The sequence below is a fragment of the Kryptolebias marmoratus genome, linkage group LG3 (assembly GCF_001649575.2).
Source record: "Kryptolebias marmoratus isolate JLee-2015 linkage group LG3, ASM164957v2, whole genome shotgun sequence".
NCBI lineage: Eukaryota > Metazoa > Chordata > Actinopteri > Cyprinodontiformes > Rivulidae > Kryptolebias > Kryptolebias marmoratus.
In genome coordinates, this window is record NC_051432.1 from 1,339,594 (window position 1) to 1,359,547 (window position 19,954).

At 38.9% G+C, this 19,954-nt stretch overlaps 2 protein-coding genes across 6 annotated transcripts in view; one reads left to right on the forward strand and one right to left on the reverse strand.

Annotated features, from left to right (window-relative positions):
- Window positions 1–129: 129 nt before the first annotated feature.
- LOC108245326 (protein FAM83B) lies at window positions 130–15,277 on the forward strand. The gene is made up of 5 exons (XM_017432152.3): window positions 130–343; window positions 689–1,161; window positions 6,681–6,845; window positions 10,874–10,998; window positions 11,288–15,277. The coding sequence occupies exons 2-5, from the start codon at window positions 736–738 to the stop codon at window positions 13,071–13,073; spliced, it is 2,502 nt and encodes an 833-aa protein (XP_017287641.1). The 5' UTR covers window positions 130–343; window positions 689–735; the 3' UTR covers window positions 13,074–15,277.
- lgsn (lengsin, lens protein with glutamine synthetase domain) overlaps window positions 15,192–19,954 on the reverse strand; it is an 8,348-nt gene continuing 3,585 nt past the window's right edge. Inside the window, exons 1-4 of one of the 5 annotated variants that reach the window (XM_017432153.3) lie at window positions 18,301–19,102; window positions 17,410–18,085; window positions 16,770–16,936; window positions 15,192–16,549 (exon numbers count right to left, since the gene is read on the reverse strand). In XM_017432153.3, the coding sequence (XP_017287642.2) occupies window positions 15,356–16,549; window positions 16,770–16,936; window positions 17,410–18,085; window positions 18,301–18,534 (2,271 nt within the window). In that variant the 5' untranslated portion in view covers window positions 18,535–19,102 and the 3' untranslated portion in view covers window positions 15,192–15,355. Of the gene's footprint in view, window positions 16,550–16,769; window positions 16,937–17,409; window positions 18,163–18,300; window positions 19,103–19,954 lie in introns of those variants that run through there. The other 4 variants (XM_017432154.3, XM_037974849.1, XM_037974848.1 and 1 more) reach the window with 4 other exon arrangements.

A 19,954-nucleotide genomic window follows, 5' to 3' on the forward strand; every position in this document is an offset into this window, starting at 1 on the left:
ACAGCAATGAAGAAGGTCAGAAGTAAAAATGTGCTCCCATGCTGTAGTCTCCAACAGACAGTGTGACAGGCAGGTAGGCAAACAAACCTGCTCCTGAAACTCAGGTGAGCTGAAGTGGGCGGAGCTTGTTACAGTATCTGTCAGTGGAGTTAGCAGTGCAGGTACAACAGGCTTTTAGTCTGCACAGAGTGTTCAAACCGACTGCTTTATTACTACTAGTTTATGTTGGAGAGAGCAGACACTTCCCCAGAAGAAGACACAGAAACGATATTTTGTATTTTTTAAATTATGTTTAAGTCTTGTGATTGTGTAGGAAACAAGGATATCTTTCTCCAATGATCAAGTAAGTGTTTATTTTTTTGTCTAATATTTTTTCAGTAAATAACATTTACTGGTATGTGACTTACTGAAAAAAATCATCACATGCCTTATTTTTTATATAATTTTTTTTTTCTGTCAGTAAGATTAAATATGGTTCTATTACGCTTTAAAACTTGACTTTTGTAAAAATAAAAAATATAAAAATGTTCTCAATTCAACAATTGTGTTCAGCCAATGCAACTAATGTCTTAGTTATTTACAGATGAAAAAATGTTAATAATTCTGGGTTATTGATCTCTTGCTGATTTTGTTACTATCAGAGTAGTTTGAGAACTCTGTAACAGTTTTGTAACATTTCACACTGAAGGTAGAGAAGACGTCTGTGCACACAGACTCAGAGGACATCCAGCATCCATGGAGTCCAGTCAGTCTAGCCTGTCTTCAGTGGAAGTCCCTGAGGCCTACATTGAGCCACACTATAAAGAATCATACCGCCTGGCCATTTTTGCTCTGCTGTGTGGAGGCAGAGAGGCCTACGAGGAGTATGTACGAGCTGAGCAGATCAGCCACCTTCTGTCAGAGCAGGAGATTCTCTTCATCCTGGAAAAAGCGGAGAAACCGGTCATGGAGGATGATTCAGAAGGCATAGACAAGGTGACAAACCCCTCTACCTATTTCCCACTTGAGTCAGACGAGGAGGTGCCTGACCTTGAGCTGGGGTGGCCAGAGGTGGATCTGAGAGGTGTAGAAACCAACATCAGCCTGCTGTATCACCCACCCAGACAAAACACGCCAACCATTAAAGAGGTGGTGAGGAAGCAGATTCTAGCAGCTCGTCAGGTAAGCCCAGAAGTTCTGTCAAAGGGTTTTTTATTTGTTTTTTAAGAAAGCCAGACGAAGACGGCTAATGTCTCAGGTGGAGTCATATGAAAGCAATTTTCTTCTTGTTTTTCAGAGCACAGACAGTTAATTCTGCCCATCGACAAGTTATTAGTATCTGAAATACACAATGAAAGGTGTTGCTTTGCACAGAGAAAAATACACATCACCCCACATATTTGCACACAAAGCTGACCACACCTTTCTGTTTGATGCAGTTACTATGGCAACCCAGTATTTGTTCCAATATTAGAAAATCTGATTAGAGACTGAAATTATCCTTTACATATATTCTTTTACCTTTTCTTTTCTGGTATACAGTTTGAATTATCTTTCATTACCCCATTTTTTAATTCTTTGTAATGTTAAAAATGATGAGGCTGTTGTCTCTGGGTTAATTCATATAACACATTTAAAACAACTGAGGAGGACCGAAGCGCTTTAAAGTCAAACCAGATTACAATACAGCAAAATAAAATATAAACAAGCATTAAAAAAATAAAATAAAATAATATACATAAAAGCATAGCAAAAGTAGATAAGGTCTATTAAAATCTTATACTGTGTAATCAAAAGTCAAATAAAAAAATAAATCTCAAGCAGATATTTAAAAGTCTCTATTGTCGGAGCCATGCTTATATTGAAAGGTAAATCATTTTATTAGTTTAGAACAGCCACTGCTAAAACCTGGTTTGCTCTATATTTTAATCTGGATCTTGGAGCATTTCAGAGAAACTGGCTGGTTGACCAAAGTGCTCTTCCTGGAATGTGAATGTGAACCTTTTAAAACCTTAAACGTTAATAACATTTCAAAATCAACTTGAAAGCAAACTGAATGCCAGTGAGAAGATGCCAAAAATGGTTAAGCATTGTTGTTTCTTTGTACCTGTCAGAAGGATGATGGTACTTTCATCACTTTATGCTTTTGCAGTTTTAGTCACTATACACCCAAGCTTTAGTAAGTAAAACAAGAAGCCTCCTGCCACGGGTCTCTGAATACCTGCCTGAGCCCCACCTCGTATACAACATTGATGAATTATTTTACTGAAGAATAACTATTAATATTTTGTGTAGTTTAAGGGGGGAACAATTTTGGCCCCTGGTTTTAACCATAACCTTAACAGAATAGCTACTGCTGAGTACGGGATGGGGGTATAAAGTGGTAAAAGTACAAAATAATCAGTACCTGAGGACTTCATAATCCTCCTTTATTGTTTCTGAGATTTATCAGTTTAAATACAACTTGTAACTTTCCATTTAAGTTAAACATGAAAGCACTTTAGACTGAAAATAGTAGGTTATTTACTATTTAGTGATTATTAAAACTGAGTAGCATGACTCAAAATGACATGAAACCTGCAGAAGCAAATGACGTTGCGTTGATTGGCACATTTCCACTATCTCACGTTAGAGCCTGTAGGTTCACAAGCAGACATATTTTAGTTTCCACACGTTAGAAAAACACACCTATTTCCTCCTTTGCAGAGTCGCTGGAATAAAATCATTTGCCAGTAAGTTGCTACACTAGATGCCGATGTGTCTGTTGTAGGTTTAGATTTGTCTCTGTAGACATGGCATAGGTTCACAAGATTAGGGTCTGGAAAAGTTCAAGTATCAGTTTTGTGTTAGCAGCATATTCTCTGCAGATAGCTCATGTTTGCTTGGTTCATAAAAAACCTTACAGGAGAAGAAAGGTTGGGGAGGCAACTTCAAAGGCTTTATACGTGTAAAGAGCAAGTAGAACCTATGTTTATCACCCCATGCAGAGGAAAGTAATTATTAAGTCTACATTTGATTAACTACTGGAGCTAATCCAACCAGGCCACAGCTAATTGACCTTAGAAAACACAAGAATGACTGTAACTCAGTCAGAACCACAGATAATGAGCTAAAGTTTGGTGTTCTGGTAGCTCAAAGTAATTCACAATATACTGTATATTCTGAGTGCTATATGTTGTTTTAAGTCTTTGCTTAAAACTTTAGCTTTAACTGCTGGAATCAACCTAGTTTGTCTGTTAGCAAAATATTTCATGAACCACTGGACTGATTTTATTAAAACTTTAAAAAGTAATCATACAATATACTTCTATAACTGGTTAACGTTTGGTACAAGCTGAAAGACATTCAGAGCACATACTCTGACAATGACATCTCCACAGTTCTGATTGGGCAGAAAGTTGTTTTTAAGGTTTGACCAAAATGGCTACAACGTCATTATTTCTCAACAAAAGATAATCTTAATTTAAAACTCTGACATGAAAGGTGGAGGGTGATATGCAATCCTACAAGGAATGCAAGACCTGTAATTTAATGTAGTAATTCACTGTCCACACTGCTCTGCATAGATCTAATTCACCTTGATCTATGGCAGATGTCAAAAGGACTAAATAAAAGTTGCCAAATAGCAACAAAAAGTCCAAATCATCAACATGTAGCTCAGCTAGTCATCTGCAACCAGCTGGGAAAGTAACAAGCCACAAGATATGAGATGCCTTTCAGTAAACAGAGGGTTTCACCCAAACTCAAACATCCTGAGGCACAAATAATTACTGCGGTAGAATCACTACTTTGAATGAAATGTCTGATAATTCATCAGGAAGAAGGGCCCCTTTTATGAACTCATGGGTCTGGGGCAGCAGAAGCCAGAGAGTGACAAACAGGAAGAGAAGGTTTTGTGGAAGACCCTGGGAATAGACTCGGCCTTCTGTTATCAGTAGACCAAGGAAGCAGCTGATTTAAAGGAAACCTACCAGCTATTAGGAAAGACCTTTCTGAAGGGCAGCATGGAGGCCCAGGTCAAAGGTCAAAAACAGCAGACAAGGCTCAAGATACAGGATATGAAAAAACAACTTTCCCCTGAGAGTGTTCAGCACATGAAGGCAGGGATTAAAACGATAGCTGGGTGTAGACACAACCTTTAGCTGGAATAGTTTACAAGAACATCTGCACCAAGGATGGGTTCGAAGTCCCAAAGTCTCAGAGAACAGAGTGACAGTCCTGTGGGACAGTAATTAGTTAGCGGTCATAAACTGCTAACTAATTACCCGGTTTGTTGATATGGAGTAGAAGATGGCAGCTGGGGAATAGATGGCAGTTACGATACATAAAAAAACTGTCCTGAAATCCATAGTAAATAATTGATAACACCCTTGAATTTATCAATTTATCTGGGACCTCTGTACAGAAGAATGCCACATCACATAAGCTCATGCAGAACTGCCTATACTGTCATTTACTCCTACAGTTTTACATAAAGAAAATATTCAAACGTGTTTCCAGCAGCTGCTAAAACTGGGAAGAAATGTTAAAGCAGGACATACTGACAGCAAATGATCAGCTGCACTTTTTAAGAAAACAAAACAACAGAAGTTTTATCACAGTATGGTTTCTAAACATCTAAATGTCTAAACATCAGATTCTGCTCAGCTGTGCAGCAACGCAAAGCAGAGAAACTACTGAAAAACTCTTAAGAGCTTCATGTCAGGTCCAACCATTCTGACAACTACCAGCTCACTGTCTCCAAAGATGAAAGCACTGAAGTTACAGCCTGTTTTTTGTTTTTAAGGTCAGTTGGCTGTAGCAGCCATCTTGAATTGTGTTGACTCCAAAATTTCATCTGTTGTAGAGGTACATCCAGTAATTACTTTCTGAGAGCTTCAATAAAATTTGTTCAGTGGTTCATGAAGTATTTTAGTAACACACACATGCACATGCACATACACACACGAGCAAAAACAATTCTCTGCCTTCGTCTTTTAGCAGCAGGTGATAATGAATTACAAAACAGTGTGTGTGTGTGTTTAGTGGACTTTGCCTGCTCAGACAGTCACCAAATAATAATGACTTGTGAAAATGCTAAATGCTTGAACCCTGTACCAGTGCATTAGTTTCAGTTGTTACTGAAACTGGTAAAACTGGATTTGACTGTCATCAGGACACATTCCATACACCAGTTCTGCTTTTAGGTGTCTCTCTCTCTCTCTCTCTCTCTCTTCAACAGAACCTCTCCTATAATTCAGAGACTTTAATAGGTAATAAATCTCACAAGTTATGTTGTGAAGATTAGATCAAATCCAGAATTCAAAAACCAAACAATGAATATATTTTTAAAAGTCAGTTTTCAAAATGTAAAGGGATCATTAGATTCCAAATGTTTCCATTTTTAGGTACAAATCCATATTTAGTCTTTTATTTATTGTTTAATTGGTTTTTAACAATGGCTATTCTCCCCTATATTTGTATTCTGTAGCCTTACAACCTTGAATTTAAATGGATTTTCATTTTGACTATATGTAATGGATTTGCATATAATGTTTAAAATTAATGAAGTAAATAGAGAGAAAAACATTTTAAACTATTTTAAAAAATATAAAACTGAAAAGTGGTGTGTGCAGTTGATTTTACCCGCTGTGTCTTTAAAGCCCCAACCATTACTTTTAGAAGCCAAATAATGAGTTAAATAAGATCCCCCTGTGGGCAATCTAAGACTTAAATAATCTCAGTGTATAAACATCTGTGTATAAACATCTGCTGTAACAGCAGAATCAACACCATTTCAACACCTCTAAGCTGTAAGAACTACCACCAAGCAAAATACATCATGAAAACCAAGGAACTCTCCATACAAGTAAGTGACAAAGTTGTGGAGAAGAACAAATCAGGCCAAAGGTGACCCTGGCAGAGCTGCAGCTTTTCTGCAGTGATGGGAGGAGTGAGACTGAAGTCCAACTTCCAGCAGGACAATGAGCCTAAACACTCCACTGGTTTAAGGAGAACCATGTAAAGTTCCTGGACTGGTCCAGTCAAAACTCAGACCTCAGTCCAACTGAGAATCTCTGGTTTGATTTAAAGATTGTTGGACACTAGCAGCACTCATTCAGCCTAAAGAAGCTGCACCAGTGTGGACCTGAAGAATGGACAAAATGTCCAGGTTAGGTGGACCAAGATCATGGAGACGGACCTAAAGAGACTTGATGCAGGAGGTGGTGAAACAAACTGTTGACTTTTTGGGGCTGTCTACATATGCACATACAATTTTTCAGTTTTATATTTTTTAGAATCATTTAAAACAAGTTGTTTATTTTCCCCCCAATTCCACTTGATTATTCTGAAGTATTTTTGTGGAATCAATACTTCTGAACAAATTAAAGATCTATTTAAACTCCAGGTTGGAAGGCAACAAAAACAAAGAAAAATGTAAAAGAAAAAAATGGGGGGTAAATTCTGTTGTTTTAATTTCCACAAGAGACTGGAGCAATATGACACAAGATATAGTTCAGCTTGGTTGAAAATATGGAATGTGTCTGGACAGAAAAATTCTTCATACACTTTTACAATTTTTTGTTTGTTTGCTTTGATAATCATCTGTATTACACAATCTACCCTTGTCATAGCTCCGATTTTCTCCCTCATATTTGGAATGAAATGAATATTATCTTGCTCTGTGGATTCATGTTCACATAAGTAATATCTGTCTCTAGGTTATTGCCATAGCAATGGATGTCTTCACTGATGTGGACATTTTTAAGGGGATCATCAGTGCGGTGCAAAGGGGAGTGGCTGTCTACATCTTGCTGGATGAGTCCCGGTTCAGCAGCTTCCTCCACATGGCTCACAGTCTGGGTATTAACGTGCAGGACACAAAGGTGAGACAGATCATAGAAGCAGGTTTGTGGTGGCACTACATTTTTGGATTGTTTGAGGATAAACCTAAGAATAATGTGTTGAGAGCCAATATATTTATTTAGAAATTATATGTAAAACAAAACCCAATAAACTAATATTTTGCCGTTATTACAGGAAACTAAAAAAATTCATTAAATCAGCACAACATCCCCATCCAAATGAAATGCTTAAGCAAGCAGTTTGGGTACCAAACTTCCATCTTTCCAACAACAAAAACTGTTCCTGTACCTATTCCCTATATAATAAAATATTTTTTTGTTAAGCTGAATTTGCATCTGCAATTCCCATTACGTTCCCGTTTTCACTGTAGTCTTTTCTGTTACAGAGGCCTTTCCTTGTTTGTGTACACAGCAGACACTTGGTACAGGGTTGTAACCTCATCATTTTCTTTGGTAGCAGTAGGGAATTTCAGTGAATTATTGTTTTAATTGATAATTCAGCAAGTGTAACTTTTTTATCTATTGAGATCATGAAGCTTCTGGTTAGGGAAGAAAAGCAGGGATTTTAGATTTCACATTCAAAGATCTAACTTATCACACACCCATGCAGACTATATCCAACTTGCAGAAGATTCTGACCTGATTATAATAAGCTCCTGACGTTTAAAAGAAAAGAAAAGAAAACATTTGTGCATTTTTCTCCTCTGTCTCACAGAAAATTGTGCCTGTGGCATGACCTTTCTTCTGTTGGCAGCAGCATTTAATGGATTAAGGCTAACATTTCCTCCACACCCTCATAGAAATATTTAAGCTTTTTTATTTAACACTTCTTCCCTGCTGCATTCCTGCTTGTTGTTATCATTGCGAGACAACTCCAGCAGGCCTGGAACTGTCAGTGTCTGGATTTTCCTGTCAAACAACATTGACCTGATGTTTTCGTGGTACAAACAACAAGTCGTCACAGAGAACACACTGACTGCTTTGTGATCTTTGGGAAAGGTGACAGACAGCAGCCATATCGAAACACCAACCTCATAAAAACCCAGACACGTTCAATCGTGCAGAGTATCTCAATGTTTGTTTACACTCTCCTGCTTGTGTGACTAGTAGGAATGAAAATTCAGAAAAGACTAGAAAAATGTGTGGTGTACATACTTTATATGTGTTGCAACATAGAAATCAAGCGCACCTATTATCGGAACTATCAGACTACAGCAGATGTTTCAGGGTGATTATTTTTTAATCTGCTCAGCTGAATGTCTAGATATTGGAATGACGAGGTGTTTTCAGAGCTCAGGACTTGTCTTAATAAAAGAGATGTGTCACAGTTTCTCTGCTCCTGCCATGCCTCCTGGCACAGCTTCTCTGTTCCTGCCACGCCTCTTGGTTCAATGCTACAGCAATCAGCCTGATCATGTTCACCTGTTCCTGGCCCTACTTAAGCTCACTCTCCACTTCCCTCAGTGCCAGATTATTGAGCGGTTTGCCAAGTAGATGTCCAGCGTTTTCTCACAGCCCATGCCTGATTCCTCGATCCTGAACTCTTGCCTGACCCTCGACTCATGACCTTTGCCTGCTCCTTGCCTGAGACCGCTTCTGACTCTGACCCCTGGCTCTTGACCTCGTTTCTGCTCACCGGATTGATTTGGATTGGGCTTCTGCTTTCTGATCTCCCGGCTTTGACCCTTCGCCTGTCTCTGGACTCTCCCGTTTGCTTGCTCCCTGCTCCGAAAGACCTCCCCTTTCTCTGCCCACTGTCTCTGTTGGTCTTACCTGCCCAGAGGTCTCTCCTGCTGCACGAAGAGCGTGCCGTTCTGGGAGCTAGCGTCTCTCTTAGCCACTCAGTGACAATAAAAACTTTAAAACTTCGTTGGTGTTTGTCTGCTCTGAATCCAAACACACTGAGCCTTGTCAAGATGAGGTTCTACTTTAATTTTAAAAACTAAAAACAATAGTAAAGGCCTAACATTAATTGAAGGACTGCATTTTGAGTTTTCATCTAAAATCAAGTTATAAGGGAGGAGAGGGTGATTTACAGCCATTTTCTGGCCAAACCTTGTAAATGACCATATACATGATCTCATGCAATTTTGTGAGATGTGTTAGTGCTCAAGGTATATGTTGGGGATGTTGGGGATCTCAGGTTCTAACACACTAAATCTTAGCCTAATATCTGGAAAAACTGACAGAGTAGCAGACAGTTTTGTATTGCGTTGACTTCAAATGTTAATGAGTTGAAGATGTGAATCAATTGATTACTTTTTGAAATTTCAATAAAATTCAACCAGTGGTTCACACCAATTTTTAAGTCAATATCTCGAAAACTAGCTGAGATATAGTCAACTTTGTGATTAATACTGTTGTGTAACTGTGGTGGCCATCTTGAATTGGGTTGACTCCAAACATTAATCAGCTGTCTGTCCAGGGAATCCTTTTTGAGAGTTTAACTAAAATCATTCCTCTGGTTTATTAGCTATTTTGCTAACAGTACAAACATACACACACGTAGAAAATAAACACTGTCACCACCTTCGGCAGCAGGTGATAATAAATGTGCAGAAAACCCGTTCAATCTGGGGCATTGTTTCATTTAAAAGCCAACCTTTGAAAATTATCGATTTTTTTATTTTCAAAATGTTAACCTAATTAATATGAGTTGGTATGAATTGGTTACATCAGCCTGTCATTTGTCTCACTTTTGTCAGCGTTTGGATATAGTGGAGCCAGTTTGAACAAAGTGTGTTTGAGAAGTGTTCAGTCTAACCATGATTTGGTGTTGAGAACATTTGTTTTGTTTATGGTAACGTTCTGTTAACATGTTTTCCACCATTACAAAGCAACTTAGCAAAGTTCTCTAAAGAATTTGATACATGGTCATTTTTAGACCAAGTGAGCAATGACTGTTTTTCATGGCAAGTTTTTCATTGCTAGAGCTCTGAGTTTTATTTCAAGCTTCTCTCTCTGAAGATCAGTGCTGATTAGTAAAACATCTGTTATGTTATGATTGAGTTGAAAAACTTTTTTCTGGCTTCCAAGGCCTTAATATCTAAAATGCCGTTAAAAGGGGCAATGATTGGCATTGGGTCATTAGGCGACACAACAATATAAAGCTGTGTGCATCAGAATAGCTGTGATAAATAATGTTGTGTCTCCTGATGACGTTTCCAAATGGCAGCATGTATAAGTTAAAAAGTGTAAAATTGATCTGTGCAGAACTCCATATTTAGGTGTATAATGTTTAGATGATGAATTATCTGTATTTACAATGAATTTCATTTCTGCCAGACATGAGTTAAACTGGAACAGTTCCAGAGATGATAAATGTTCTTATTCTGTCTATAAGAATGGTGTGGTTGACTGTGTTGAATGCTGCACTTGAGTATATAACCAGGAACTAAAGGTTTGTTTAAGTCCATGTTGTGTCTGAGATCATTTAAAACCTTAATCAATGCTCTCTTTGTGCTACGACTAGATCTAAAACCAGACTGGTATTTTTTGTAAATGTTATTAGTATTTTAAAAAATCATTTAATTGAAAAAAAAAACAAGCTTCTCTAAAACTTGACTTAAAAATGGCAGGTACTAAGCTATTAAGCTTTGGGGCATCTAGGCTACTTTTCTTCAAGTGGGATTTAATGATGGGAGTCCTTAAACCCCTTTGAAAGACATCCTTCTAAAGATAACAATAATGAGTGTAAAAATACCTGAAGGAGTTTTAAAGATGGACGTAGGTATAGGATCTAAAAGGCAGGTTGTCTGTTAACTGGGAAACTCTACCAGGCATTTCACCATCAATCAGGACAAAATTCTCTAGCGATTCCTCATTAACAAACAGCAGGTTCTGAGTGGTAATACTTGCATGGTGAGTCTGAGAAAGATTTTATTTGATTCTTTTCAGGCAACATGCTTGTTGTGGAACCAACCTGGTTTGGTTTTGATTTGATTTTGGTTTTGATTTTTAGTTGTGTATATTAGAGTGAGTGGTAGAGACAGTGGGTTCAACAAATAGACAGGTTTAGCCTTAATTGAGTTTGTTTGTTTCTTCTTCAGAACCTTTGTGTTCGAACAGTCCGGGGGCAGCACTATCAGTGTCGGTCAGGGATGAAATTTCATGGAGGTTTGGAACAGAGGTTTATTCTGGTTGACTCCCAGACTGTCCTGTATGGAACCTACAGGTGAGTGACTCCATCTTCACCCACTTAGATACCATTACTGATTGTTAAAGATGTACAGTAGTCAAACTGTACATCTTTATAGCTTAGGGCTGAATGCTGGATAAATGGTAAATGGCTTGCACTTATATAGCGCTTTATCTAGTCCAAGGACCCCAAAGCTAACCACAGCTGCCCTGGGTTAAAGTACACAAACAACTGAATAACAAACATGTATTATTAATATCTAAAATCTATTAAAAATTTATATCTGTATTTACTACTGATGACTGTATGTTTTGTGCTTTTCAAGCTACACGTGGTCGTTTGAGAAGATCAACCTGAGTATGGTCCTGGTGGTCACAGGTCTGCTGGTCTCTTCTTATGACGACGAGTTCAGAAGACTGTATGCACGTTCAGTTGTTCCTGTAGTCTTTTCCAAGACTGCCATCAGTGGGAAACAGGAAAATACTGCACTTACACTGATAAACCTGGATAATTCTTCGAGGCTGAAGGATCTGTACACCAGACATTATTCTCTCAATCACCTTCACCTGAAATCCAGAGAGATGCATAGCCCAGGAGTGGCTCAGAATGATGAAGCTACAATGACCCGGGGCTTGAGTGTGCAGGAGAAGCTGCATCGATCTCACTTTAATGACACAGAGAACTTAGTTAGAGGCCACAGCTATGACGAAGACCTGCAGAAGTTAAAATCTTTGACTCGAATGAAGATGGGAACCAAGGACCTTGGGGTTTTTGCTGTTTCTAGGAGGATGAGCTCCAGATTGAGGGATAGCAGCAGGCAAACTGACAGGCTGACTCAGCAGCATCTCAGGCACAAGACACGCTACGGTGCAGATCACAATCTGATACCGTTCAACTCTGAAACATCCCTTCACAAATGGAAGATTGAATTGTACATGAATGAGGACGACGTGCCTCCAGATGCATTAAGTGATGCATCTAGAGGCACGTCAGAAAAATCTTCACAAAGCAGACACAGAGACCTAAGTGAATATCAGACACAACTGGTTCGCAGAAGGTCGAAGGAAATTAGGTCTAAAATTGAAGAAATGAGGCAAAACAGGCTCAGTCTGCAGGAGTCTGTCAATCTCAGACAAAGCCGAGAGTCCTTGAGGTCTGTGCGCTCAGACAAGACAAAACGTATGTCTTCAATGACAGGTCTTGAAATGAAGAAGACAGTGACAGGGTTTGATCTAAATATGCAAAACAGAAACAACCTGGAAATCAGTAAGCCCAAGAAAGCAGAGGGTGAGACGGGGCAAGTTTTCACTGATGGCCAACGCTCTTTCTCTCACTACAATATCCAAACTGTTGCAGATAAAGAAACAATGCAAGAGCAGGGTCTTTGTAGGACCAAATCAGATGCTGATTTAGACATGAAACGCCTCGATTCAACACTCAAGTTCTCTCATTTACACTCCAGTGGTATTCAGCATTCAAGGATGATGGAGTCTTTGATTGAGATCCCAGAAGATAAAGAAGAATCAAACAGTCATGTAAATAATTTTGACTCAGTACATTCAGTGCTTTCAGCAAAGGAGAAAAAACAGAAGTCACTACAAAGAAGGCTCTCATTGAGATCCCAGAATACCTCAGAACCAAACCAAGCACTCAGGACAGACCATTCACAGGAATCTACTGTAAAGCAAGCAGCAAAAAAAGGCCAAATACCAGGAATCTCCAGGTCACAGAACTCTCTAAATGGGCCTTCAGAGACGGATCAGCACAAGTCTCCATTTTCAAGACTGTCTCCTCAGCGTTTAAGCAAAAGAAAGACCACTTCTTCAGCAGATCAGGACCAAGGCTCGAGGTACACTCTGAGTGATGAAGGCACATCGATCTCTCAAACCAAGAAAGAACGACCCATCCATCGATATGAGCTCAAACTTAAAAAGGATCTGTTGCGTGTTGAGAAGTTAGAGAGGGTGCCAAGTACCTTAGACAAACAAAGAAGTTCCTCATTCAGCAGACAGGACAGTGGTAATCCAATGTTTCAGACACAAGCAGCTACTGACAACAAACTGGGACGATTCATGCAACGAGTAGGAAATTTGATCAACAAAAACAAGTAGGATGAAAAGTCAAAGTTCATGTTTAGCCCTTGAAGTGCCTAGACTCCCACACACAGATTTCATGTTTACATCACTGCAGTGCGGTACAGTAAGTTTCTTTGTTGATTGATCTGGTAATGTTGCTGTAAAGAAGATATTTATTACTGATGCCAATACACAAGTTGTAATAGGAGTGTGTCTGTCTTATAAGCCATGGTGAGGGGGGAAAGCCTTTTTCCTGTTTTATAATGTATACATTTTTATGTTGTTGATTTGTAGACAACTTGTACTTATCTTTTAAGTATTCTCAAAAGTTTTTTTTCTCTCTCAAAGCAGATATAAGTGTTTAAATGATAATCCTGTGACAACATGGAGCACATTGTACAGCTGCACTACTTAAAGTTAAAATGTAGCTTCAGCTGCTGGATTCAGTGCAGTGTATTGGTTTTTCCAACTAAGAGTTCACAAAAAGAACTGTGATTTTCTAACATTTAGACCTTTGTCTCTAAGTGTACTGTTTACACCAGTCTGTTTAAAGGAATATTCAAGCCATTTAAAGCTGGGGTTCTGTGGAAAAGTTTTGACCTATTAATATCTTACATGTTGTAGATGGCTTCTTAATTGACCCCAGCTTGCAGTCTGACAAGACTGATGAGCTTACTGCTAGTCTGAACCAAATTCAAAATGAATCGCTGTTGCCTTGCAACAGCTCTAATTTCTAATTTCCCATTGTGATTCATACAAATATTTCATACACTTTTAAGCCATCACTAGTTTTGCAATGCACAATTATTTACAGATAATACTTCAGGTATTTCTAAGCACTTATAGCAGCAGCAGTAGTACTTCCGCTGCAGCCTGCGGTCAGTTCGGGTCATTGACACAGAGACGTATTGCTGAAGTTGCAACTAAATTAGGATGAGCCCCCCTTGTAGGCTGGCTGCAGTACAAGTTTAAGTCCATATAAACAAATGGGACTAAGAAATAAAAATACGTCTTACATTGTTGTTGTATTTTCAAAGATTATTTTTTCTTATATTTTTCAATGTAATTAGTTGGGGTTTTTTTCTTCAAATATTTCTGCTAAAATAACAGTGTAAAATTCTTGATGATGTAAAGATTTAAATAATAGCCTTCATATGAACCAAAATTTTGAAGATTTTGAGTTGTTTTGAAGGCAGCAGCGTTCTGCTTTGGAAATGTATCAACTCTGAGTAGAACATTATTAGCTCATCAATACAGTCCAAACTGAGGCCATTCAAGAGTTGTCTTTTTTCTCAGGCTGAACTTCTAACAGAATCCTGTGGAAGCAACATTAGCAGAAACAGACATATTTTCCATGAGTCATGAGGGTAAAGGTTGTGGGACCTTGATGCAGGACAACAAGACTAAAATACATAAACAAGAACAAGGATTCTGCATCTGAGATTATACCCACTGACAGATGAACTCAGCATCTTCCTCAGTCTCTGACATCAAAGCCAGATTTCTGTGACCTAATATTTTGTATTGACATTTTTTTCATCCTATTTCAAGTTATTTTCTGTCACGTTTTTAAAAACTGAGGAATATTCACATTTTAATTAGCAAAACAGCAGTTTAGATTAAAAAATCAATCCCAGATTTTTTTAAAGTCTTTTTGTTTTGCTTCTTTTCTTCTTAATCAGAAGTTTCAGCACTTTAGACATATTCTATATGTTCAACTTTATATTTAGACTAAGGGTATACTGTTCATGCTGTGCAGGTGCATTTTGCAAACCGTCAAAATGTATTTGTAGGACTTTTCACCAATGTCTTCAACATTTTATGTTTGGAAATAGTATAAACTAAAAAGTCAAAGTGCCAATTTCTCAAAATGGTCCTTAAAGCAAATGTGACTATAAAATTGTAGCCAAAGTAGCGACCTCAAGAAGTCATCATTCTAATGACACAAGAGCATATAAAACATTAATGCAAAATGAGCTCAAGTTAAGCATAATTTGTCTTCCCATGCACAACAATACCTCTCATTTTCATTCAGCTGGTTGATAAGTGCTAATACAGTGTTTTATTCACACCTGTGAGAGCAACGATAGAATTGATACTCATGCTGAAAGTAAAAACTTTTGAACACAACAATAAAATGCCATGCAACTTAGCAATTTGAAGAATACTTGTTTATTTTGAAATAACTTTTATAATAAGAATATATCAGTTTTTATTAAATAAAAGCTTATAATAAAGCATCTGTTGGTCATGTTTATTTGTCAAAAAAAGAAAGTCTATTTCTTCTATAAAATGATGAAACTCAAAGAAAAAAAGCTTCAAATGAAGTACTCAAGGCACTTGTTTCTTTCATCATCCAGTTCCTGGGTCTCAATCTCAAACTTCTTCATGGCAATAAAATACTGAACAAAGGGGTCTCCGAGGGCACAGCACATGACAAGATCCTCGCCCAACGCCTCCAGAGCATCATCGAGCTTCACAGGAATGGCGATCTCACTCTGTTGGCTGGGGGATTTGTTCAGAAGGCTCTCGATGTTCAGGTTTCTCCTGATTCCATCCAGTCCTGCAGCCACAGTGGCAGCCAGTACGATGTAAGGGTTTGCCATGGCTGAGCCAAGCTTGTTGTCAATGTGTGTCTCCCTCCCACCATGACACTTGATGTTAAAAGAACTGCTGTTATCATTGCTGCCGCAGGTGGCGTACAGCATCCGCTTTGGGTCTTTGATGGTCTTGGCGATGTGGCTCCGGCAGCCAAGGCCAGGTGACATGAGGCAGCTCAGGGCAGCAGAGTGGGTGAGGAGACCAGCCAGCCACTTCCTCCCAATCTCAGACAGCTCACCTGCCTTCTCGCCACAGTGAAAGAGGCTGCGTCGCCCATTAGCATCCCACAGGCTATGAGAGAGCACGCCAGCGTTGTAAAGACCATCATCAGTGAAAAAGCTGGCGATGTAGCTGTGTTTTCGGGCCATTTCTTTAATGCCAGTGCGAAAGGTAAAAGCGCTATCGGCAGCCGCAATCCCAAACTCCGGCCTCAGGTTGATCTCCATCTGGCCAGGGCCGCTTGCAGAGGCAATGCTGTCGATATCTGCACCCATACAGTACATGCTGTCCACCAGTTGCTGGAAGAAAGGCAGGTCATGGTTACTGAGAAGCGTGGTGGCAGGGAACAGGAGTGTTTTAGGTCCGATTCGGTCGGGGGCTCCCAGGACACAGCATTCGTAGGTGAAGGATGAGTGCAGGGAAAATCCCAGGCTTTGGAGCTGCCCGAGGAGCTGCTTGGCAATGAGACGAGGTGAAGTGCGGAGGGGGCTTCCTGTTACAGTGCATGGATCACAGATGACCCGCGCTGTCTGCTCTGCCCAGGGTAGGACCCTGAAGGTTGAAAGGTCAGGGATCAGAAGAACATCAGTGCTGAAGTTTGCAGTGTTGGCATGGTCCACTTCGTTGCTCTTGGGACTCAGGGTCAGCTCCAAGTAGCTTCTTGGCATGGGTACCCCATATATTGCTTTCTCCTGTGAATGCAATATTTCAAATAAATACAGATAACCATTTTAGAAATGGAAACCACTTTTCTGTCACTGTAAAAGGTATGATTAAAGACTGAGAAAATAATTACTTTAGTTTGTCTTTATAAAAGTACTAACTAGTTTAACTAGTAAACAATTTAATTTGGTTTTGTCTCTGAGATTATTCATATGTAAAATGTATGAAGAGACAGACAGAATTAATTACCTGGAAGAAGCGGACAGGCACTGTCTTGGACCGTGACACTCCATGGAGATCAGTTGCCTCAAAGCGTACAAAATTGATGTTTTCTCGAGCGATCTGTTGCTTGATCTGCTCCATGGCAGTGATGAACTTCAGGTTCCCGGAATACTCTGCCGTCTTGTTTCCGTTATCTGTGGGAAACAGTTTAAAATATCTGTAAAACAACTGACAGCCTTTATCTTCAAATACCAAAATCCCATCTTAGATAATAAAAAAAATTGTAGTTCTAAATTGTTTTTAAGTGTAGAAAAATAATCAAATGGGTTTCTTTTAGAATGAAAAACATGCAGATTTGTCTGCTGGGTATCATACCAATATTTACTGGTAATCAAAACTAATAAACAATTAGAGGGCTTAAAATGTAGCAAAAAATCTGAAATATTGAAAACAATAATGTACTGTTTTTTTTCATTTAAGATACACATAAGGAAATGATTATCCTCTGATGCCTAAAACCAAGTAGTCAAAAAGTATCTGAATGTGACACATTACAGCCAACATCTTTTACAGCTTCAAAAACAGTTATGCTAATTTGTAAATGTATTCTTTCTGCTAATGAATATTTCTGCCTTTACATCAAGAATAAAGCTGAATTCTAACTGACCTGAGTGAGAATCTGCAGTCTCTCCCCAGGAGCTGCTGTTTGAATGTCCGTACGTCCTGACTCTGGGCTGTCTATTTGTTTTGGTGGTGGACCTGAACAAGCTGGATGAATCCATGGTGGGAGGCAGCTGAATAGATGTGCTATCTCTGGAGCTGGCCCCCCTTCTGGAAGCATCAAACTGAGGTTTGAAGGTACTGAAAGTCCTATGAGGGTTTTCATTTTCCTCCTGCCCATCAGGTCCTCTGCCACTGCTGCTGCTCCCATGGAGGTATGTATAGGGACCTCCTGGTTTTCCCTCTTCTCTGTCTGAGATATTGAGCAAAGAGCTGTCCTTCAGGATGGTCTTCAGCTCCTCTATGGTCTGGCGGTGAACACCCATCTCACCAACGAGTGCCCTGGTCTGAGATGATGTTTCTCTCCTCCAGTTCTCCCTACCAGCATGTTCATCCACCCTGGGATCATCAGCCTGCTCTGGAGACCTTTGAGGCAGAGGAACAACGGAGATAATTGCAGGAGCCTCTGAAGTTGTCAGGGTGCTGATGGGGGAATGAACGATTGATGGACCTCCTGCACTGCTGCTCAGGTCTGTTGGGGGCATATATTTCCCAGTTACCCTAACGCCCTTCTTGTTGCCCAGGCTCATTACTGGGCCATCTGTTTGGTCTTTGCTTGTACGCTGGAAAACACACATCAGGTTTGGTAAAAGATGGTCTAATGTGTATGAAGAACTTTGCTCAAAAATTCAAAAAGAACCTATTTTGCAAAAAGAAAAACTTCATCGGTTTAATTTAGTACCACAAAAGTATGCACACAGTAAATGTAATCAAAAGAACTGTAACACCTCACAGTATCTCACTGATATACAAATCCAATATAAATAAAAGTTATTACCTTAAAATCTTCAGAGTCATTCATTTTTATCTTTGTGCTCATTAACAGAGGTTTGGAATTGGATAGCCCCCATTTAAAGGCAGAACCTGACTCACACAATAATTTTATAGACAATTGGTACAATGATGATGGATTAGAAAATTCTATCTGACCCCAACACTGACTGGAGTTCAGCTGGAAACTGGCACCCGCCGGCCGCTGGTAGAGACTGAACTGTTGATGCTTTGATCTCATTGGCTGTAGGCGAGGACAATTCAGTGTTGTTTTGGTGTCGTTGCAGAGTGAAACTGCAGAGCTCAGCAGATCTGCTTAGACTTCCAGAAAGAAACGGGATTATTTCTGAAAGTATTTACCGCAAAAATATTCAATTTTGAAGACTAGAAGTTTCAACATAGATCAGTTTTCTTCATTAAAACCCCAGTAGTATTTTTGTACTAATCTAAACTGACAAAATTCAGACCTTTTGATGTAATTATAAGAAGTGTAAAGAGAAACAAAATGAAAAGAAATAAATTGATATCAGTGCCTTATGAGGGTCACCATGGTAACCACACACATCTTTCTGTCACTCCCTGGCAGCACTATTAAAGGGATAGTCCAGTCAAAGTTGAAGTGATGTTTGTCTAATAGTTATCAGTAGTTAGTACCTTATCAGATGTGACATTAGTCATAGTGCACAGAGTGTGGAGGAAGAGACCTTCCAGGCTAATGGCTAACCAAACAAAAGCTTTTATATTGTAATTGTTCAGGCTTTTAAAACAAGTCTTTCTCAAAAATAACGTGGAAATTGATACATGAGCTAATACTAAAACTCTACACTTTTGCATGACACCATTTGTTTTGTTTGTTGCCATTTTTCAGTTGAATAACGTCTGTGTTACTACACTAAGATATGTGTGGAACACAGACTGTTATATGCCGATGGTGCTGAATACATTCAGTCTCAGCACCAGCAACATAAATACAGTCTATCTATACTCAGAGTACACAAACATTCACACACTAACACAGATGTTGTTCAGTTGAGAAAACAGCAACAAACTAAACAAACTGTGTCATGTAAAAGTGTAGAGGTTTAATATTAGCTAATATAGCAGTTTTCCACACCATTATGTCACTTGTCAGAAAGACTTGTTTTACAAGCCTGAAAAAAGATTTTCAAAAAAATGGCACTTGTTTGGTTAGCCATAAGCAGGGGCGTCACTAGGTTTTAAGGACAAGGGGGGCTTAGCCCCCAGGAGATGCACAGGATGTGAGCAAACGAAGTGGGCGAGAACAAAATTTCTCAAACAGCTAACAAAACCTGACTTGCTTTTCCACATTTTTGGACACATTTAACAGATACCTTACTGTGTAAACGTTTTAACAACCAATTATATTTTTATTCAGAACATCAACAAACAGGAAATATGTTTACAGTTTTAACAAGAAAAATCAACATTTTTTATTTTTTTTATTTTGTGAATTGAATATTACTATACTGTATTAAATGCCAGCTAATGCACACTATAATGTTTGGTGCTGGTGTATACCCAGTTATGAAGTCTAACTGTGACTTTATATGTTATATAAAATCTCTCAGTTATTCCACAGCACTGATTTAGATTAACTGACACAAGAATGCTTCTGTAGAAAACGGTTATTACTGCTATAA

What these genes read in the sequence shown, in the direction of transcription:
- LOC108245326 (XM_017432152.3), top strand. Translation starts at nt 736, where the DNA reads ATGGAGTCCAGTCAGTCTAGCCTGTCTTCAGTGGAAGTCCCTGAGGCC. An exon ending in AGATTCTAGCAGCTCGTCAG is followed by an intron (nt 1,162 to 6,680) that starts GTAAGCCCAGAA and finishes ATCTGTCTCTAG; the next exon opens with GTTATTGCCATAGCAATGGA. An exon ending in TTAACGTGCAGGACACAAAG is followed by an intron (nt 6,846 to 10,873) that starts GTGAGACAGATC and finishes TTTCTTCTTCAG; the next exon opens with AACCTTTGTGTTCGAACAGT.